Source organism: Filicampus tigris, chromosome 1, assembly GCF_054856515.1.
Source record: "Filicampus tigris isolate MCC_2025a chromosome 1, RoL_Ftig_1.0, whole genome shotgun sequence".
Classification (NCBI taxonomy): domain Eukaryota; kingdom Metazoa; phylum Chordata; class Actinopteri; order Syngnathiformes; family Syngnathidae; genus Filicampus; species Filicampus tigris.
The window spans coordinates 17,389,317-17,411,782 of record NC_141217.1 but is presented as its reverse complement, the minus strand read 5'-3'; the positions used below and the strand labels follow the sequence as shown (position 1 = coordinate 17,411,782).

The 22,466-nt window shown below is 40.0% G+C and overlaps 3 protein-coding genes and 1 pseudogene across 5 annotated transcripts; 2 read left to right on the top strand and 2 right to left on the bottom strand.

The window, feature by feature from the left end:
- The first annotated feature begins 1,553 nt into the window (after positions 1 to 1,553).
- Positions 1,554 to 7,380, top strand: cdh26.2 (cadherin 26, tandem duplicate 2). The gene is given in 17 exon segments (XM_086044249.1): positions 1,554 to 1,653; positions 1,923 to 2,042; positions 2,153 to 2,299; positions 2,410 to 2,554; positions 2,710 to 2,879; positions 3,303 to 3,434; positions 3,512 to 3,694; positions 5,062 to 5,369; positions 5,437 to 5,579; positions 5,670 to 5,894; positions 6,015 to 6,239; positions 6,338 to 6,465; positions 6,735 to 6,812; positions 6,919 to 6,981; positions 7,077 to 7,236; positions 7,239 to 7,337; positions 7,340 to 7,380. Coding segments are annotated over 17 exon segments (2,403 nt in total). The 5' UTR covers positions 1,554 to 1,617.
- Positions 7,381 to 8,671: 1,291 nt separating this feature from the next.
- mtg2 (mitochondrial ribosome-associated GTPase 2) lies at positions 8,672 to 12,349 on the bottom strand. Of its 2 annotated transcripts, XM_086043287.1 has the most exons (7): positions 12,128 to 12,349; positions 11,865 to 12,043; positions 10,420 to 10,567; positions 10,218 to 10,333; positions 9,914 to 10,132; positions 9,682 to 9,820; positions 8,672 to 9,411 (listed from the first exon to the last, which is right to left on the bottom strand). In XM_086043287.1, exons 2-7 carry the CDS (start codon positions 11,892 to 11,894, stop codon positions 9,014 to 9,016), a joined length of 1,050 nt encoding a protein of 349 aa, XP_085899413.1. In that variant the 5' UTR covers positions 11,895 to 12,043; positions 12,128 to 12,349; the 3' UTR covers positions 8,672 to 9,013. The 2 variants fall into 2 exon arrangements, with proteins under 2 accessions (XP_085899413.1, XP_085899405.1); XM_086043279.1 differs by having other exon boundaries at positions 11,865 to 12,349.
- A 506-nt stretch (positions 12,350 to 12,855) lies between these two features.
- Positions 12,856 to 15,192, bottom strand: lsm14b (LSM family member 14B). Of its 2 annotated transcripts, none has more exons than XM_086020359.1 (8): positions 14,987 to 15,192; positions 14,751 to 14,908; positions 14,456 to 14,585; positions 14,188 to 14,358; positions 14,012 to 14,095; positions 13,775 to 13,942; positions 13,520 to 13,652; positions 12,856 to 13,436 (listed from the first exon to the last, which is right to left on the bottom strand). In XM_086020359.1, exons 1-8 carry the CDS (start codon positions 15,105 to 15,107, stop codon positions 13,277 to 13,279), a joined length of 1,125 nt encoding a protein of 374 aa, XP_085876485.1. In that variant the 5' UTR covers positions 15,108 to 15,192; the 3' UTR covers positions 12,856 to 13,276. The 2 variants fall into 2 exon arrangements, with proteins under 2 accessions (XP_085876485.1, XP_085876548.1); XM_086020422.1 differs by having other exon boundaries at positions 13,775 to 13,936; positions 14,987 to 15,191.
- Positions 15,193 to 16,398: 1,206 nt separating this feature from the next.
- On the top strand, positions 16,399 to 20,610 carry LOC147153040 (transcription initiation factor TFIID subunit 4-like; annotated as a pseudogene).
- Positions 20,611 to 22,466: the final 1,856 nt, after the last annotated feature.

The window sequence follows — 22,466 nt, the reverse complement described above, 5'->3', positions numbered from 1 at the left end:
CGAGTGTTGTAATTTATATCCCCCCAAAAATCCACCTGTGGTTGATTTATAGATATTAATAAATATATTATTATATTTCATATTATTAGTATTATTATTATTAAAACCTGACATGCTACTGAAAATACAAAAGGCAGTTTCTGTATGGTGGTAATCATAAATATCAGATGAATTTTAATAACCCGGTGACAGTCTTGTTCAGTATGCAAAAGCACTTGCCACACCTACAATTTATCAGCATGTACATTTATCATAATATAAAAACAATTTTTTTTTAATATGCGCTAATTCCTTTTGACACTGGCATGCAACAAGCCCAACCAAAGGATTATGATATGAATTTCAGAATTGGGTGAGGTCTTGGAAGGTGTACAGGTTCCATCATATACTAGCCATGCGAGGAGGAGAAAAGGCTAACTTGGTGTTATCTCATCTCACTCTAATAACTAAATTCATTCAGTGCACCTGACCCAAATCATGAATGCTTTTAAAAAATAACATCACCAGCTGTCTGTGTATGATGAAGGCATAAAAGATGCACGTCAGAATGATGTCTGTGTCATGCCATTTGGATACGTGCTGGAACAAAACTTTTGAAAAGTGTTTTTTTGTCTCACTAATCCTTGTTTAAACTGAATAACGCCAGTATCAAAAACAAACGAAATGGACTTACTTCTATTTTTGATTAAAAAAAATCGTCTATCTTTATCTAAAAACTCACCTATAATAATTATTAGATCTAACAACATTTTAATAATATTAATGCTGGATTAGCTGATCAAATACAAGTTCACCCAACTAGATACTGCTGCACAATTTCATAAAATCCAAGAGTTGCATTTAAAATTCCTCCTTGACAAATTTTTGAATGCATATGCCCAACTTTTCAATATTTTAGTACTTCTTGCACAACTTGCACTATACTAACAAGGAGCTGAACAGCAGTGTTTGATCCATGAATCAACAACACATTTCCAAGCACATTCACTTCAATGCCTTTGTGCGACTCTTTCAGTCGCTCGTATCTTTATTATAATCTGATGATTGCACTCTGTGACACGCTCAGCTCAAAGCCCATCTGCCACTGAGAACATGCTATTGTGATGAATTTTAGGTGTCGTCTTGCTCTCATGATGGAAAAAATGCGAACAGAATGAGAGAGAGGACTGTTTGAATACCAATTCAAATTGGACCTGGAAATATCTTTCCATTACTACCCAACATGGATTAAACGAAAGAATGATACACGGATTGTGATAGAGCATTTTAGGTTCACTCTCAGAGCTGAATATCCATAACCTTTTGTGAGTAGTGTTTGTTGTTATAGGTCACATAGATTTTATTCAAACTGTATTTAGAGCTATCATTAACATCAACGGGCATAGAATATCCTTGAAGTATTCAAAATGTAACACAATATGTAAATTCACCAAACGTCTACTCAGTGCACAGTTTGCATGGGGGGTGGGGGGGGGGGTGCTGTCACCCTCCCACTCACAGGTTCTGCTCAGCCCAAACCTGCCTGACATGCCACTGCAGTCTCATGTAGCTTTGTTGAATTAAGGGCCTATTCTCGGAAGGATTAACATCTACAAACACACCATACCTGGATTTATTATGGAGACTTTCAACCTCAATTTTTTAATATTGCTGGTAAGAATGACCTTATGACCTTGGGGTGGCAGTCTTTAAGGATTGTCCAAGTGCATATTTACAGTGCGTGTGCATGCGTGCGTGTGTGTGTGCGTGTGTGTGTGTGTGTGTGGGTGTGTGTGCGTGTGTGTGTGTGTGTGTGTATATATATATATATATATATATATATAGATGAGATATATGTATATTGGGTGGGTCAACCTAAAAAAATTCACAGAAACATATTCACAGAAAAATATTGTGCAGATTTCAATGTGAAATCTTTGCAGTGTGTGGGAAGGCACTGGAATGCTGCAGATATTTTGCAGCGACAAAAAAGAAACTGGATCATTGATTCCTTTACGATTGATGAAGGCTACGAAGGACCTTTTCCATATTCCTTGGGCAAAGTGAGTACCGTCCAACAGTGATCATGTTATTTTACAGTATGACAGGCATTCATTCACACAAGTAAGTAATATAATGACCGCTTCGTACTGTTATGTTTGACTTTGTAAAGGTGAAGGTGGACAGAAAATCTGTCCTTTTTATGCTACATGGCGAAGGTGTTGATCTGGAACCAAGAGACATCATAGAAATTGATGAAACCACTGGGGAGATTACAGTGCATGGCCCCGTGGACTTTGAAGAATACAAATCCTTGAAGGTTAGAGTGAATCAACTGAAGATACACTGTAATTGCAACATCCCAGAATGTACTGTATTAAAATGAGATCTAAAGTGATTGTTTCACCTTATTTGGCATTTGCATTACAGCTGATATTTCAAGCAATAGACAGGGTAAAAAATGTAGTGGACACACAACTGGGTATTTATATACAGATTCTTGATGCAAATGACCACTCGCCAGAGTTCGACCATGAAATATATGAGATCACTGTAAAGGAGTCCACGTCACAAGGTAATCTCATGATTTACTCTTTTAAGTGCTGTTAAGAAGCAAAGATGGTTTTATTTACTTGTGATTCAAATATTTGTGTGTTTTTATAAATTGTGCTTTGAACTCACAAGGATGCTTGAAAATAGGCAAAAACAAAAACATTCTCACTTTGACAGGCACCGGACTGGTGACTGTTCAGGCAGTAGATGCTGACACCAATCAAAATAAAATATTTGATTTGCAAATACTCACAGTAACACCCAAACCACATGACCTGGAGTTCTATCTTAAGACAACTGATGCTCAAACTGGAACCATTTCCTTTAAAGGGTGTCTGGAATATGAGGTAAGTAAGGTTATTTCTGCTTTCCAAACATCAAATTCCTTAAATTTTGATAAACTGCTCCCTGTTTAGCACAGTAACTCAATAGTTAACTGTTATTGTTGCAAGAATATTACAAGCAATAATTTGTTTAACATCTCTTTGTGGAGTTTGCATGTTCTTTCTGAGCCTGTGTACTTCCGCATCCACAGTCCCAGAACATGTTTGTTAGGTTCAATTAAGATTCTAAATTATCCCAAGTGTAAATGATTGTCTCCCTCATTGTCTCTGTTTGGATGTTGTTATATCTTACAAGTTAGTCAGCTGGGCTAAACCTTACTATAACCCCAAACAGTACACCACAGGACACACCTTGAAGATACTGGAGGCATGTTTGTCAGATTTGTATTATATTTTTGAAAATATAGTTGTGTTTAATCCTTCTAGAAAGCAAAGAAATACACCATATTGGTGGAGGCCAAAGATCAGGGGAAACCAAATCAGCTTTCCAGCTCCTGCACCGTCATAGTCAATATAGAAGATGAAAACAATCACCTTCCTGTCATCACGGGACAGACTGTGAGCAGTTTCTGTTTGCATTGCATTAAGTGGTGTTATAACACTGCAAAACAAATTTCTCCCTTTCTTAACTCCAGGGTTCGGGAAAAGTAAAAGAAGGGCTGAAAAATGTTCTTATTTTACGTCTTCAAGTCACTGACAAAGACAGAAGAGGTACAGCATCATGGAGGGTGAACTATAGGATCCATGGGGAAATAAAAAAGAACTTCAGAATCACTACTGATTCCAAGACAAATGAAGGGTTACTGTATGTAGAAAAGGTATTTTGCTCCTTTCTCATGTGCAGTAATATTATGTTGATATCGGGACTGTTTTGATGGTTTCCCCTGTTATAGAGACAACAGTGACGTTGTCTTCACCATCATAAGTCAACAACAACAACGTGGTCTTTAGTAGTGGTGTACAGAACCAATGTTGGATTTGTTGTACTATATGGCTCATGAAAAGCCGTAGCAAGGCTGGAATTAGTGACTTTGTGAATTCATTAAGGAGCAATCTTCTAATTTTGTGCAGCATTTTTCTGTGCAAGTCATACCCAGGGGCCTGAAACAAGGGTTTTATTAATGAGAATTTGACAACACAACAAATGAACAATTGGTTTTCTAATCAACAGTTTTTATTTCTCATCGGGGAAGTCAACCCCAAAAAATATTTACAATAGTATGCGCCTTCATTAGTTTGAACACACCATTCTGATTGATATTGCATTTGTGAATCTGATTCAAGCAACAAAATCCACCTGTTTGTAGCCATCTCAAGGTGCAGCCATTTTGCCACTCTTTGTCGAATGAAACTGACATCACAGTTGCTCAGGGCTCAGGTAACGGCCAATCACAGCTCACCCCTTTTCTGAAGCTGAGCCATGATTGGTCCTTACCAGAGCCCTGAACAACTGGATGTCATTTTCAGTTGACAAGTGGCAAAATGGCCGCCCCTGAGATGGACAAAAACAGGTGGATTTTAATACTTAAATCATATTGCACAAACTCAATATTAATCAGAATGCCGTGTTTAAACTAGTGGGGCTGCATAGAACAATATCTTGTAAAGAGAATTTTGGTCTTGACTTCCTTATATCCCACTCCTCCTGGCTGATGTACGGCATAGATCATTTCTGGATCTGGTTCTGTTTAGCAAGTACATTTTCTCTCCAGAGTCGCGACACGGATTTGATTGCCCAAGAACTAAACCAGTCTTAAACGAGCTAGCGGTGTCAATCTTAGTTTAGCTCGGCAATTAGCGTGGCTTCTCCCTTCGTCAGAATGATACTTGCCAGAAATGTAGCTCATTCAGTCTCACAGAGGCGATGATTACTGACTTCGGTGCGACACTGCAACGTTTTTAACCGCAGTAGTAGCCAGCTGAAGCTCATTGCTAGCTAGCTGGTGCAGCGCAGGTAGCACTGAGCTGTTCCTCAGGTTCGACTACCCGTGGTGCTTGACGTGAACGACGCAGCCCAGCAAAGCTTTTTGGGACGTCTCGGTGGTTGATTCTCAGTTTTGCTAGTCTTTTATTGAGGCGCAAATAGCTCATTTTGCCTCGTAACAGCTTATTTGAAGCCATGCTCATGGTACAGTACATAATTCACATAACAATAAACTTAAATTCATTATTATTTGTGTTATAGCCTCTGGATTATGAGACGGGTTCTCTGCAGACTATAACCATCACAGCACACAATGAGATTCCATATTTTTCATGCGCTGTGGTGAGACGCAGTCCCACTAGTCTTTGGACATTGAAGACTCAGAGAGGCGCCATGACTTCTGGTCACTCCACATATGGTGTGAATGTGATAGTGGAAGATGTCAATGAACCGCCCATTTTTGATGAGCCACTCAAGCAAGTTGCAATTGGTGAGAATGTTGCTGCAGGACAGTATCTGGAGAAATTCACAGCAAGAGATCCTGATTTCAAGAAGGCCAACTCATTTGTGTAAGTCTTGGGGATATTCACCTTGCAGGTCAACAGAAAAGTAATTCCAAATTATTATACATTTCAGCTACATGAAAGGGGAGGATCCAGCTGGCTGGCTTACAGTGGACCCTTTGACAGGAGCAATAACCACATCCAAGATTCTAGACAGGGAATCCCTCTATGTGAAGGACAATATCTACACAGCCACAGTATGTGCTGTTGACGACGGTATGACCGAGAATGAGTTTTAGATATTGTATCTCCTAAATGCTTTTATAACTTCATTCAAAATAAATGTGCTGTTATTTTGGTCACCAGGTGTACCTCCAACGACAGGCACTGCAACGCTCAACATCATTGTAAGTGATGAAAATGATAATACTCCATCCCTGGCTGAAAACAACATTGATATGTGCCAGTCGGAGGGTCCCGCCCAGTCCAGTATTACAGCTTTGGACCCTGATGAAGACCCATACGGTGGACCATTCCACTTCAGACTACATGGTGATGTTATGGGCAGGTGGAAGATGGACCCTAATAAAGGTAAGGACCAATTCAGCCTTTTTTGGGTGGTGCTCCACAATTCACAAGACAACAACTTCATTCATGTCAGCATCCAATGTAATTTACTAGCAATGACTTCATTTCACTGTACGTGCGCAGGGTTCTCAGTTTACCTGGTGAAAGAGAACATTGTTCCTTCTGGATTACATGCATTGCTCCTGGAAGTGTCAGACCTTCAGGGCAATGCTGCTGTTCACAACCTGTCAGTTACAGTCTGTAACTGCTTACAAAAGGAAGAGCCAAATTGTCGCTCGGGCAAAACTTCGAGAGCTACAGTAGGAAAAACAGTTGGAATCCTTTCTTCTTGCTTAGTATCACTTACAGGTGAGGTCAGTCATACAGTATATGTTATCACATTTTATTTATATTGATATACTCTTCCTGAGGTAAAATTGTGATGTGAGTGTGATGTTTGTATTCAGGTATTCCAGCATTTCTGAGGTTGCGTAAGAAAAAAGGAAAAACTGGGACCTTGGCAAGTTTAGCTATACCAGACAGTTCAGGACATCTTATGCAGTGCAACGCAGAGAATCTCGGACATGATTGCAATGTATGTATTTCAGAAATATGAATTAAATATTATAAATGCAGTTATTGATTACCAGTTTCAAGGTAAAAACATGACGCACACATACATGCCTGTTTGACCATCCGCTGCATCCATGCAATTTGAGCCATCAACATTGATTTTAATTATTGAACTCACTTTAATTTAGGTACCTACATGTGCATTCATTTGTTGACTATCTGCATAATGGACAAGTTTAATAATTATCCATTAAATTAATGACAATGGAACTTCACAAACATTTTCAACAGGTGCCTCTTGAACCATTAAACCAAGAACAATACATCAAAGAACCATTGAAAGGGATTTCGACAATACCAATAGAACAGGTAGGTATTGTTTTGGAAATATACACAATAAACTTAGGCTTGGGACCCAAAGTCTGGAGAAGATCCATTTTTATTCACAAGTAATATATCTATTTTCTTTTTGCAGAATTTGGTAGGACAGAGACCATTCCGACCATTATCTACAGATTTGTCCTACTTTATAAATGAGGTAAATAAACAGTTTTCATCAATCCACCTGAGCCAGGGTCATTCTATTTTGTATATTGATATATGGTTGAACAAAAACACTTTTGTGGCCTGTAGATGCTGAACCAGGCAGGAGAGGATCTGGGTGATGACGTGCCTCGTGTGTATGCTGAAGAGGGAGAGCTAGACACTTACACTGATCTTGATGCCATTTCTATCCCTGAAATTACCTTTGACCCAGACTGGGACCTGGATTTCACAATCAGATCTCCGACCTCGCACCAAATACGAGCATGGCATACAACATAACTACAGCTCATGAAATACAAAACCTTCAAAACAATACACAGATGCCAGCCAAAAGCAATTTACTGGAAATGGGCAAAACAGGGAGTAGAGGAGAACTCCATTATATCTGTAAATTCATACAGTAAAATATGATGAGATCAACTTAGTTTATTTCTACAGAAGAAATCTACATAATGAAACGAATCCATTTTGCTCCCCAATGGCAGACCAAAGCGAGGCATGGATTCAGCCTTGCTTCAAATAAACCCAGGATCTTGAGGGAGGGTTCAGCAACATGAATAAAATAATGGTAGCACAGTAAATAACATTATGAAGAACGCATTGTGACACCACTAATGTTATTGCGGGGGCGACTTCACAAAACTGAGAACTCATCTCCTGTTAAAGGTAAAAATGACATTTAATTTGTCTGTACGAGTGCAGCGCAGCAGTAGTTCGATAACTTAAAACATAATGCATTCGAGAGTGCGAGTTAGTTCTCTATATTCCCGTGCATATTTCCAAAACCAGGCCTATACTTAATGGTAAACTGCATTCTCAATTTTTAACCTTTAGACAGAAACAAGTTATCATCTACTGCCCTCAAGTGGTGAAGTAAACAATACAGGGGAGCTTTTTGTTTAGTATTTGCTTCCATTCTGAGAAGTCCCTAGTCTAAACGTTTGATCAATGACTGATTTGGTTTTGGAACGGGTGGTGTCGCTTCTCTCGCTACAAACACGTGGACAAAATTGTTGGATGTCCTCTATGAAGAAAAAAATAAACTCATGAAAGAGTCCTGGACAAAATGATGGCACCCTTAAAATCAAGCTGATGTGAGATGGTTTTATAGCCTTTACTTTTAATGCACTTGCCAATAATTATCTTTCTAATCCCCCGAGACAACACTCTCCTTTCTTTCTTATGTTTAGTGTGGTATATGTCACCAGCAGTGACTACTTGACAATCTCTAAATAGGCCAACGCATTGAACGCAACCCTGAAGACAATGTGATGCTAATTTAAGGACACGGCTTGGTTCAAAATGTCCATATTGTCAAATTATTTTCTATTCCAGGGGTACCATTATTTTCTTTCAGACCAGTTTGTTTTACTAAAAGAATTACACTTACCAAAATTCAAAGGTAAGGTCTGATTTTCATTGCGCAAGTTTCAATAATTTTTTGTATTTATTACTTTTGTCAAATTCAATTTAATTCTGTGACTTTGGGTAAACAATTTTGTCCGCGTGTGTATGTAATCCTTAAAAGTAATGCATCCATACACATTTTATTTGCAATAAATGATGTGGTTTATTTGACTTTGTGGACAACTATTATTGGGTAAACTTACCTTCTGTACAGAAATTGAAACGGAACAAGTGACAATGGATACAAAAAAGCATGAATTCACAAATCAATCATCTTCAACTGTTTGTATATATTTATTCAACAGCTGAATACTGACAGAAGCAGCTGTCGGCAAATTTCATTGACAAGCATCATAAAAGATATACAGGTAGAGTAGTTCAAACCTAACGCCAGCTCACAAGCTATGAGTTTTCCCCTTCATTGTGAGTCAGATGATCAACCAGCATGTCCATAAAGGGAACCTACGGCATTTGCGTCGTTCAGCATGTAAGAAGAGCAAAAGTTGTGGCAGGATAACTCACGGCTGCTCTATCCTGACAATGCACCTGTTTACAATGCCCTGAGCACGTGGCATACAAGTCCATGAAGTCTTCTGAAAAAGCCAGCACCGTTCTTATTACCATCTTGTGGGTTTTCCTTCCTCTGTGCTACCATCTCCACGGAGATAACCATCATATAGCTCTCTAAGGTGAAGGATGAGTTCTTCTGTGTTGTGCCCGGTGAGAGCTGACACAGGAATGACTCTCTGAGTGACATGGCTCTTCAAAGTCTCTAAGTTATCCCGAGCTTCTTGTAGGTCGATTTTGTTGGCCACAATTGCATGAGGCCGCTGAGACAGACCAGGCTCATACTGTTCCAGTTCATAGCGAAGGTGCTGGAGCTGATTCCAGGGCTCCGGAGAGGACGCGTCCAAAACAAAGAGCAGGAATCGGCAACGCTCAATGTGCCGCAGGAAAGAGAAGCCCAGGCCTCGATTTAGATGTGCTCCTTGAATGATTCCTGGGATGTCTGCAACTGTATCAGGCAGCACAGATATAGTCAGAACAATAAAGCACTTGATATGTTTTTCCCCCAATTCACCCCCCCCCCCTAAAAAAAAACAACAACCTTTTTTCACAATGTCATTGTAGGGTGTCGTGTATAAAATTTGGAGCAGAAATGATTTTGGAACACAGCTACTACATAATGTGGAAAGAGTGAAGCACTACGAATACTTTCCATATGCAATGTAACCGTCAACATACTGTATGAAAATACAAATACTGATCTTGTTAGCTTATCTACCTGCAACTTGCTCATGATCCCTGTACTCGACAATTCCTACATGTGGGTTGAGTGTTGTGAAAGGATAAGCAGCTACAGCAGGCCTGGCATTGGAGATGGCTCTCAAAAGAGAGGATTTGCCAGCATTTGGGAAACCAACCTGATGGAATAAATGTGTTTCAATGAAATCAAATATTTGCAGGGACTGGCAAATATGAACAACATGCATTTTCAAACTAAACAAGACTCTTACCAGTCCAGCGTGAGCCATAGTGCGCAACTCTAGATGTAGGACCCTCTCCTGGCCCTCAGTTCCAGGGGTTGCTTTCATTGGAGCACGATTCTCATTGGAGAGAAAGAACCTGTTGCCTTTACCACCGGACCCTCCAAAAACAGCCAGAAAAACTTGGCCATGCTGAGAGAGATCCACTAGTGTCCTGCCATGCTCCTTCAACACAGTGCCAACTGGAACCTTAAAAAAATGCAAGGTGTCCCAGTGAATTTACAAAGAAGGTTCCTAAATTACTAGAAACTTGAGAAATTCCATCCGGGCTCACACAAATAACGGTTGGGCGGCCATTCCGACCATAGCAGTTCTTGCTGCTCCCTGACTGTCCATCTTCTGCAGTGTATACAGGAACTAATTGAGCCAAAGACTTGACAAACCGATCAGCTGAAACCAAAGCAACCCTAAATTTAGCTTAAACCATATCCAGTGTTAAGATTTTGATACACATTTGGTCCACACTATTCTCTCACCTTTGAAGGAGATGCTTCCTCCATCACCACCATTTCCGCCATCCGGTCCACCCCACTCTTTTCGAGGCTCGCTGTGAAAGGTGCAAGCTCCTTTTCCGCCCGAACCGGCGACCAGCCGCACACGTCGGTGGTCTACAAAGTGACGAGTCTGTGGATAGACATCCAATCAACAACAATCATTTTCCTTTGACACAAACGCAAGTCTTTTGCCAGTTTAAATGTAGTACCTCTTTTTTTTTTCTCTGTTCTGTCAGTGGCATATGACAATTAAATACTCTTTCACTATATAGTTAAAAGGTACAATTAAACTGTGTGTCCACCTGTTTCTAGTCATACAACAGAAATAGCTTTGTGTTCAACTAAATAGACACAGATTCCACACTGAATAAGTCAATTGTGGCTACATTGAGACGAGATCATTATTTCACAGTGCAGAATATTGGTGGATAAAAATATCTATTCTTCAATGCATCGCAATACTTCCCCTAGCAATTCAGTATCAAGCCATCCCTTCACAATTCAATATAAACTCAGAAAATACTCTGAATAACAAATGGCCCACATCATATGCAAGGCCCTTTGACCATACAGTGTCATTTGAAACCAGGGGTTTAAGAAGATGTTACAGACACCCGAACGCAATATCGCAATATCAACACGAAAACACGTCAGAACACGAAAACACGTCAGAACTTCAGAAGTCGCCGTCCTGAAGCTGTACACAGACAGTTTGAAGTTGAACTAATGTTTGGACATCCAGAGCAACTGATCCCAACGTAATTATCGTTCCTTATTTCAGTGAGTGTAAAGAAAAATCAAGTTTACATGCACTTTTTCAAATCATACTGTAGCAGCCATCATGTTTACTTTTTCAGTGTTCACAAATTTGATGCTTTTACTTTTGTACTGAATATGCACAAATTACGTACAAATGTTTATTTTCAGAATTTTTATTGCTAAAAAAAAAATGACGTGACATGCAACACGATTACATAGCTGGGTTAAGTATTTCAAAATGATCTCCTATATCCGTGACCCTACACATAAAAATGAGTCACAGAGACTCATATTTCAGAACGGACAATTCGCCATAAAAAAAGAGAAAGATTTCAGCGTTCCCATAATTAATCAACTACTGTGCTACAGTACATCTAAAACATTACCACTAACATGAATTGGTAGACACATTTGCCCCCTTGTGAGCTGCGATCTTAAGAAATGCTCGGTGTTGAGTTGTTTATCACTCAGATATTAAAAACATGAAGCCAGCCTACATCACTGCACAAAGTAGGTTCGAGTTGGCACTACGTTACACCACGTGAAACAAACACGACACACGTTTTTAGCGCATTGAGCACCATCGTAAGTTGTCAGAGGCCATATATATGTGCATGCTATTTAACTGCACGGATTTTATCGAATGTCAGAGATTCTCACAAACCTACCAGCTTCTTTTCGGACAGATCCTTTTTCATCTGTTTAGTTCGGACTTTCGCCCGCAGTGGCGCGGCGGTGCAAACATCTCTGCCGGGGACTTGCCGTCTCCCCGCCGCTTGAAGCAGACAGCAAGCAGCCAAGGTGAGTTTCTTCTCTGCTAAAAGGCATGCAAGTCCTAAAGGCCTGTCTGGAAGAAGCCGAAGAGTACCCTGAAACCTCGTTAATGTCGCTAGCATTTTCATGTTTTGGTCTCAACCGCTTACATCCCTACCATTTTTCTTGTTACACTTTTATCGCTGAAGAAAGTCAACAACCGGAACTTGAACGGAAGGAAATGGGACTACGGGAAATGCAGAGGAACAAAACTTGTGATTGTATGGCGTTGGCGAGAAGCGTTCGAGTTACTTACTGCCATCTATTGGCATGGAGTGCGAACCAGGTACGATTACTAACATTTCCCATCAAACCATCCATTTTCCAAACCGCCCCAAATTAGAAAGGAAAGAGAAGGGGGGAGACACCATATGGGCTCAGATTACGACCAATTATGGCTCAGCTTCATAAAACACGTGAGCTTCTTCTGACCACGTTTGTGTGTGCGCACGCATGTGAGTGTTTTTTCTCCTTCCAGTGATCACCAAAATGGTGCCTGGGCCTTTAGGTCTACAATACCTCACCAATAATGGCGAATTTTCTTATGTCGTAAATCATTTTAAAATGTACTTGCAGAGACGAACAAACATTTGATATTTCCTATATTGTTGAGTATTGATAATTGTGAGAAATCATGACAATGATCAGTCTTGATTAACATTGTAAACAATTTGAGCAAATGTGTATCATACTGGTAGTCCTCCCCATTAGTGCCAAGAAGCAAGTCTGTTACAAAAATGTTTGTGACCTTTACTATAAAATGCTTCTGTTGCCAAGTTATTCAGACATCACCTCTTCTTGTTAATGCTTAGTGCAGCTTGTTTGCATTCATCTCCACACCCTAAATGCAATAGACAATTCCTGTTTATTTACATATTACACATGGCTTCAACAACCAAGTTCATAAGCCTCAAGGTCAAGTTAGCCTAAGTTACACGTTTGCAAAAATAATGACAAATTCAAAACAATTTGCATTCAAATCTAATTGTACACAAAGAAAACAGACTGGAAAAAGGGGGAAAAAAAAGCACCTCGGGCAATTAAGAGGGCAAAAAAAAGGTATGGATACAAATAGTGGACTAGTGAGCCATGCAGCCACAGGCAAAAATGTGACAGAGTCAAAAGAAAATTAAAAACCTCATAACATGGCAATAACATACTTTACGTGCACCAGACAGCCCTAAATAGCATACAAAGATCCTCCTGCATGCATGTCAGACAATCAGACTGAGAAAAATAACCCGGGGGCGTACATCAACCCTGACCTTCACAGCTGTTCATTACTGCTTCTGTAAGATATTCGATTACGAGTTATGCCTCGTCCCCTCCTTCCAGCGTTTGCCCCTCTGAAGCCTTGGCCCCTGCGGAACCATCCAGGGACCCCAAATGTCTCCAGATTGCGCTTACGCTCCTCTGCCCAGGTGAGCCTGAAACAAATGTTAGACACAAAAACACGCATGAAGAATTTAAAGAATAAAGGGCGGGTTGGATATTGTAGAAGCCACAATACCTTAGTTTATTATCAGAAGAAATATTATCAAAGAAAGACTTTGCTCTGTCATAATAGCATTTGGGTCCAGAATGATTCTCCTGTGTGGTCAGGTGTGCTTCAGTGCTTCGTTTTTCTCCTGTATCATTTCCATCTGCAGACAAAAGTAAAAATACTCTCAAATCACAAACTCGCTTATTTGTGCGCGTGCACAAGTCAAAGCTAAATGTATGGAGTTACATAACCAGAGCTGCAACTGCTGCTGAATGAACAAACCTTTCATTTTCAATCTATCCTGCACCTCCCGTTCCAACTCTTCCTTATTGAACTGTGCATTTGAGTAGTCAAAATCAAAATCTGTGTCAAATTTGAGGGTGGCTGAGGGAACCTTGGCCATCATCAGCGGGCCCCTACTACGGTTCCTGCGTCTTCGGGTACCTGCAACTCAATCATGAGCAATCAATCATTTTCTCATTGGCTGACTCACTTGTCTGTCATTTCAGGAATATTTACCATGGCGTCTGGTAGGAGGCCCATTTCCATTGTGCTGCTGAGAGGATTCTTGAAGAGAATTGGGCACAACTGGGCCTGACCTCCCTTTTAAACAACATTTCATAACTCTACCTGTAGGTTCTCTCCATTAAAAACTATAATCTACAGATTAGGGGAGAAAGAGACTTCACACTTACTGCCGGATCCAATGCCCCATCTAGTACTTTCTCCTCTCGCCCTTAAGGGCCCCCTCTTCTCCCAGTGTTGATCTTGCTCCTGGGGAGCAGTCAAAACTCTCTTTCCAAACGCTTCCACACGTAGAGTTTGAACGGCCTTTTCCACCATGGGGCCTTTGCGAACATGCAAGCCTGGGAGGATGGGCCCCAAATTGTAATTAAATGAGAATCGGAAAACATTTTCGATTTAGGCACACATTTATGAAGGTGAAATACGTCACCGGCTTACCAAGGCCAAGAGCTGCAGCATACTGATGATTAAGAAGTGAACTGGCAGCAAGCTGACTGTAAGATGGCATCTGCAGTGGACTAAATGGTCCAAGAGGTGGGTAAACACCTGATGGCCCAACACTTGATGACTGGCAAAAAGATCGATGATCACACAGACTTATCAGAATATCACTTTGATAAATGCCATTACATACAGATAGTTTTTAATTACATGATTGGTGTTTGTCTGCTATAGGAGCAATGGAACAAAAAAGTACAGAAGTGTATGACTTAGCTGGAAAACCATTACCCACATGCACAATTGCTGGATCTTGTGGTAGGCCATTGTGTGTAGTTTCACACAATGTGATATCTCTGATATCACTTCCCCGGAAGGTAATATACTCAAAAATATCATCTTTGGGAGGTGTAGGTCGGTCAGTCGGTCGTCCTTCCGTTCCAAAACATTTGACTAATTAAACGAGAGCAATCAATTAGGCTTAATTGTCCCAGAGCATTCAAAAGCCCATGAGTGGCCATTTTCACTCACCTTTCGCCAACACAATTGTGGAGTTCACTTTGTCGATTGTATACAAAATCCCCTCATAGCGATTTTGGGCTCTTGAAAGTAGCCCTATTTTGCAGCCTATGTATGGCTTTGCAGAACTCATGGTTGCTTTTCAAAGGCCCCATCAGTAGTTCACAAGCTCAACCCACACAGTGCAAGTAACAATTTGAAATTTGAAAGGTCTGCTCCCAGCCAACCATAAGCCACACCCACTGTTGTTTCACCACACCTGGCTATGATGAGGACTGAACTTTTCATCCACGATTCTAATTGGCTGTTAATCATGAATCATTCCATGGCCATTTGTAAAAATGACTTCATATATTTGAAATGAATTAAAAATAGAAAATATACAAACCTAGGAAAAAAAATCTGAAATATATACAAAGTATACATTCTAGTTCAATTCCACCATGAACAAAGATTACACATTCAATTTCAGTAAAACTAAACAAATATATATATATATATATATATATATATATATATATATATATATATATATATATATATATATAGACAAATTGTTGACGGACTTCAAATAAACCACTTGAATAAATGTCAATAGTCTTTTTTCCCTTTCTTGTTGTCTACAAATGTGAGAGACTCAATGTAACGATCAATATCAATGAAAAGAAAACTTAAAACATGGAATAAACATAAAAAATGGCTTTGTTAATATGAAATTTCCCTAAAAAATACACACCAACAGCATTGCAAATTTCTGTATCTTTTTTATCCAAAACACAGTGATAGTACTTGTACCCTCAATTTTTAGAGTGTTACCTTTTGAGAGAGATATTTCTATATATTTTCCCAGAACCTGATACAGATGAGTTATACTTTCTTGATCAGTCTTACATAATATACATCTATCATCTAACTGAACAAATCTTGAGTTGTGACATGTAAATTAGTTGGATTGGATATATGTTATGCAATATCTTTAGATGCATTTCTCTTTCTTTATGTAATTTTTTAAACAAAAACAATTAAAAGAACAAAGTCACGTTTTACGCCAATTCAGCTTTGTGAATTGAGAATTCCAGAAGAATTTCCCACGAGGAATTATTTTCCTATGATTACTGATTGTTAGTTGTGTTTACTCATATAATCACTGTGGCGACACCTGACGAAACGTGTCCCTAAAGGTTTATGGGTTTTATGACAGGGAAAATCTCACTGATTGCAGTAGCAACTTTGCACCAATAGGTGGTGCGAAAAGGCAGTGAGTCATTAAACTAGAGTACAATGGTAAATGGTCGTTCACTCGTGTAGTGCTTTTCCACCTATTAAAGCACTCAAGGCGCTTCACATTGACATCACATCTACCTACTGATGACGCAGCATCAGGAACAACTGGGGGTTCAGTATCTTGATAAGGGCACTTCGACATGGTTGCAACAGCCAATGATCAGACCCACAACTTCTGGGTTGGGAAATGACCACTCTACCACTGAGCCATGCAGCCCTAATGGACGTTTATTTTAGCCTGGAAATGGTGCCACCAATGCCTCGGGGGTGTCAACCTATTTTTGTGATGGACTTGGTCGAGTTTTTCTCCCTGTTGTGATTTTTAACTAAAAAAGGATGTTCAAACTTCAAAAACAATTTTCTCATGTCAACAGTCAAAAGGACATATATGTGAAAAACTTTCACATTCCCCCTGCTGGTGTACAGGGTCCAGGTGCATCACTGCTCGCTCATGCTGTTACCCCCACCACAATAATCAAACAAGCCTCAGCCGCTCAGACAACTGCATCGACCGCTTCCGCGCCAGTGCTACAGGTAATTTTGACCTGCATCCAAATGTCAGCAGGCCATCTCTGAAACCTGTGGTGTAACCAGTTATGTTTGTGCTTGAGCCACAAACCACATCAGTTGCATCTGTATCACTTACTTGCGAATGCTTGCTTTTCTTTCCATAAAGATTGTTGAGGGAGTAAAAGTATGTCAGGTTCTTGGTAAAGACACAAGCCGGTCGCTGCAGTTTTTGGCTTAAACTCATTTACTAGCAACATTCCAAGTTCACAAAATTTGCCTAAGCCTATTCTCACATGGTCCTTGTCCCTCTACTGCCAATGGACCCGTGTAGAACACTGTTATGCTGGGAGGAAATGTCACCACCATGGGACAATTGCAAGGAACACCCACAACGCTTTAGCCTGATTCTACAGTTCCGGCAGTAACGTTAAGGGCAGGGTTATTCGGGGTCACTAGGAGCCCTGCCACTCCAACCGCAATAACAGTAGTGAGAGAGAATCTTTGCTGTGGATATAAAATACGCTCATCCAGATGTCTTACTCGAACTCTAATTGTGGATTTCTTTCTAGGAGACGCTGGAGAATGTGAAAAAGTGTAGAAACTTTCTGTCCGTGCTGATAAAAAGGGCATCCTCTCAAAAGCAGTCTTGTGGAACCTTTGCCAATGTCAAAGTGTTGATCAGAGATCTGCTGGTGGGCACTAGTTTTTGTTTATGCACTCAAACTGTGCTTATTCGCGCTTCGCTATTCAGGAAGTAACCTATTCACACTTGGTTTCCGTGGAACCTATCTGCAGCCATTTTGTCATGCCGCTTGCCATGCTCTAACATGCCACAAGATGGTTCAGAAGTTCTGGGTAATAGGCAAAGAGTAATAGGAAGTACAGTGGTACCTTGACTTACGAGTGCCTCAACTTTACAGTTCGGAGCAGTCGTTTTGGTAATTTTTTTGCTTTCGTGAAATGAAAAAAAAAAAATAGAGCCATTAATGTACTGTAATGCCCTAGCATGTGGGAAAGCATGGCCACAATTGCATTGTTTGATGTGGAGTTAAGGGCACCGCCATTATTTAATCAAAATTGGCAAAGCCTTTTTAATAAGATATACAGTAGGTCTTCCGTTAATCCAGCTGCTATGCATTCTTTGTGTTTGTTGTACAACAGGAAGCAAAGATGGAGCCTGAAGAGTTTACGGCGGAGTTGTGCAAGGAGCTCAACTCCTCACCACAGTCATTCCTTGTGCCTTTCCTGAAGGTGAGTATTTGTACTGTTTTTTTAAAAAAAATGTAAAACTTTTTTTACTTTTTGATTTCTATCGACTGAAAATGACATCACAGCTGCTCACACCGACCAATCACGGCTGACCTGTTTTCTGAATTTGAGCCGTGATTGGTCGTTGTGAGCAGTTGTGATGTCAGTTGATTTTCAGTCGGCAGAAGACAAAATGGCCGCCCCAGAGATGGCTAAAACTGAGTGGTGATATTTTATTTATATATTTATCAGAATGCCCTGTTTCAACTAGTGGGCTGGACAAAACACAAGGCAGACATTTCCATTAATGAAAGTTGGACATATTGACGCTTGATGAAAATCTTTTTTTGTAGGTAAAAACGTTATTGTCTGCGAATTAGATGTAAATGTGGTGAACTACATTTCCCGTACTGATCAGTTCAGACTCCAGAACCTGCTGGAAAAGGCCTCAGAAGTAGCACTGCAGAGGAACTCAGCCTTCAAGGTGATCATGAATTCAGTGGGTCAGTGAGCAAGACGCATCACGACATGCCTTGATTTTCATTTGTCATATTAGTCCCTCAGAAAGATGAGTCCCATGAGCGTGTCAGCCATGTACGAGCCCAGCTCAAATTCTTCGTGCAGGTAGATCAGATTGAGAGGCAAAAGAAGGAAGAGGTGGAGAGGGATATCCTCCTCAAGGCTGCCAAGGTAACAGTTAAGAGCAGGGATGTACAACTTAAATGCTGGAAGACCCAACCATGTATGACAAAAACGCTAGTTTGAATATGGACATAGATATGGAGTAGTAATGTGAAGATGAAGCTTCATGAAGCATTTGTGGGTTTTTTTTACTCCTCTAGATGGTGCTCTTGGTTTATAAAGGCTAGTGCAATGGAAAATTACTAAAAGTCCACTTCATCTTTAAACTAATAGTGCCATCTAGAAGAGTGAAAAATTATCACAAGTGCTTCATGAAGCTCTTAATATATTTTTATATATATTTTAATAATACATTTACTGTACCAATATTTGAATTTAAATGATCCACTGTCCTAACCCCATAACAAAGGATTGAAGCAAAGAACAAAAAAACACATTATTTTTTTCCTCCAGTGCAAAGGGCTCTCTTGCATAAAAATGACCATTCAAGGATGGCACAAAACTGCTTAACAATAAACCAACATTAAGTGCACAAACTCATTTTCTACAGTTTTTCACAGAATTAAACTCACTCAAAATGTTAATATTATTGAGGTACGGTACTTTGTTTGCCCTGCGTATCGTTCAAATCAGAAAAAAAAGGCCTACTCACGCTGTAATATAGGGTAGACTGAGTGTAAGCACAACCAAGGCATGTCTGCCATCTCGTGGTCATTGGTGTAAACCAGATGCAACAGCAAGCGCTGGCACAGACCAGGCAGCAGGAAGCCAACTTAACAGTGCTGGCGAAAATCGGCCCCAGGAAAAAAACGGAAAATGGACTCGCCTCTCAAGGGTTCCAACGCTGAGGGAGACAATGGTTAACAAATTGTCACAGGCTTGATGTATATTATTTGGAATGAGGGACATAAAAACGTACTTGTCCATGCTTTGTTTCAGGGCGCAGGGTCAGTGTCCAGTCAACCCGAGGGCTTCAGCGGCGGTGGCTCCAGAAAGCTAATGCGGCAGCGCATTACTAGACTTAACCTGCGGGACCTACTCTTTTGCCTAGAGAACTAAAGAGGCGATGGCCACTCGCGCTTGCTCTATAAAAGCTTCCTAAAGTAGCACTTTTAGCAAAATGACCAACCTCAAAAATATATCAGCTTTGTGAAGCAGTTGGATGACTTTCTCTGCTCGTCTTTGATCCCTCGCTGCCATGATGAGACATCCGTCAGCAGGAAGAGAATTATCTGGAACACTGAATAGACGGCACATTCAAAAAGTCTCCTCCGGCTCAGGCCTTTTGTATTTTCAGAGATGGAGCAAATATCAGTGCAGTGCCCTGATTTCAGCATTCCCTTCAGCTCTCATACGCACTCACACTTCAGCCACATGGCACAAAAAGGGAAAAAAAAAAGGTCTGCAGAACCGAGCACTTCAGATGCCAAAGGCCCCAAGAGCGGCAAAGCCCCATTTTTCCGCAATACTGCTAATTTTCTCAAAGTAAATGTTAAAGCTTTTATCGACCATCATAATTGGAGCCTCTTTTACCCGCCCCCACCCCACTACCAAAGATGTATTTGTCGTCCTTTTGTCTGATGAGCTGCCGTCTTATCCAGTCCGTCTCAGCTGTATTTCTCATGCGGATGTTCCTTATTTTTTGTGTCCAAGCCAAAAGATTTGCAGACAAACAATACGGCAGAAATTTTCAAATGATGTTGACATTGTTGTGAGTTTACAGGCTGATGTTGCATGATGGTATTTTATATAGAATTAAATGTTTTTTTTCTGCAATATATTACTGAAAAAACAAACAATTGCTATTTGTACATTCACAAGAATTCATGTAACCAGATAAGTGTCTTTTGTGACCTATTTTGGTCTCTTGTCATTGTTTTGTAAATTTTGCACAAACCCTTGTTCATATGTTAACATCTGCATTTTAAAGCAAAAGCCTTGTTTATAATGATTGAAAAAGAAGTCTTGAGATATAATTGACACATTGCGCCTTTTATTTTCTGGGTCAATTTGGCCTGATTCAGTGTTTATTATCTCTAAATGAATGACGGACATTTATCACTTCATATTTAACGTCTTCCAAATACAATGGGAACGACTGGGTAAACATAAAACGAGCATGATATATTTTCAATGTCTTGTACCGTAGGCCGGCTCATCTGTGTTCATTTTGGTCACTTTGAACAGTGTTTATGAGGCTGTTTCAGCTGTATAAAACATAATATGTTTAGGCAGGGAGTCAACAAACACTGTAACTGACACAAAAACATAAAATTCCTACAATTGTTTTTATAGCCCAATGAATACAAAAATATAGTGTTTGAAGGGTAAAATACAATTTAAGGAAACAGGAGGGTTATATTGACATTCATTAATTCAGTCAGAGACGTTCAGTACACATACAGTGGAGTAGTGGACCCCCGCTATTCACGGGGAGAAGTAACGGGCACGACGGCTAATAGCGAAAATCCGCAAATATTTGATGCTCATTATAATTGCCATTAAAAACAGAACAAAATACGGTGAATAACTGTGGTAGGTTTCCCCTAAAAAAATTTGATTAGGCTCTGCAAATGGCAAACTGTGAATACATGTGTGGGTGCGCTGTATATTCGCTGTATATATATATATATATATATATATATATAAAGTATGTACATGGTTTCACTTTATTTTTCTTTTCAATATGGCCCTAGCTGTGACAAATTGGTGATCAGTCCAGGGTGTAGTCTGGCCTCTGCCCAGGGATCCTGGTGACCCTGAACTGGAAGAACAGAATTTATGGTGGGGGGGAAAAAAACAAAACAAAACATGGATTCAAATCAAAGTTGACTTTGTATTCAACATTTCCCAATCGTGAGCACTATGCACACCACCACCACTGGCTCCTGAATTTTAGACCGATAGAAATAAAAAAGACTGATTAATATCTCCACAGGAGGGCACTGTTGCACCATCTTTGACATATGAGTAATTGTACAGTTTCTGACTTGCTACACTATGATGCGTATTCTTCACCTTTGACATCAAGTCTCCAAATGATATTTCCTTTAATGAGCTTGTTGTTTGTCTCGATCCATACGCGTTGTAGTGAAAGCAGTGTAGTTTTCAACTCAAGGAGTGTATTTGAACACAAATCATACAGATGGACATTTCTTTCAGTCACAGTCCACTGCTTCATACTGATTAAGATTTGTTGGTTTTGAGGATCAGGAAGTTGTTTACTCGGTTCTCTCCACCGACAAAATTTCCTGCACGTGCAAGGCGTTGTGTGGATGTTCAGACCTAAGTAAACTTCTAAGTCCGCTCCAATATGACTTGTCAGGCTGTATTTGCTCAAGCTACCCTGGGACAGCAAACTCAATTCCACAGTCTTGTTTGAGTTTGCATAATGAGAGCCTGCTGGCTGCTTGCAGGATAACACCGTTGAGCGACAGCTATGAAGATGAATGAATACATTTTACATATTCAGATATATGCCTAAAGTTTAGTCTAGTCAATTTGTCATAGGATGAATCAGGCCACATTAAGCCACTGTGAGTCTCACATAGTCTTGCGTTTTGTTACATTTTAAATTTATTTTTATTAAAATTGTTTCATGCAAAAGTGAGCCATTGTTGTTGTCAAGGAATTAGAGTGCACACTATTGCCTGCCATAATGAGGCATGAGCTGAATTAGACTTGAGAATAGCCAAATATCAACAACAAGTTAAGACATAGTGGGACGTGCGTGGCTCGATAAAAATAAATGAGCACTACAGTCCTGAACTTTGACTCTGAATTGTGTGTGTGTGTGTGTGTGGGGGGG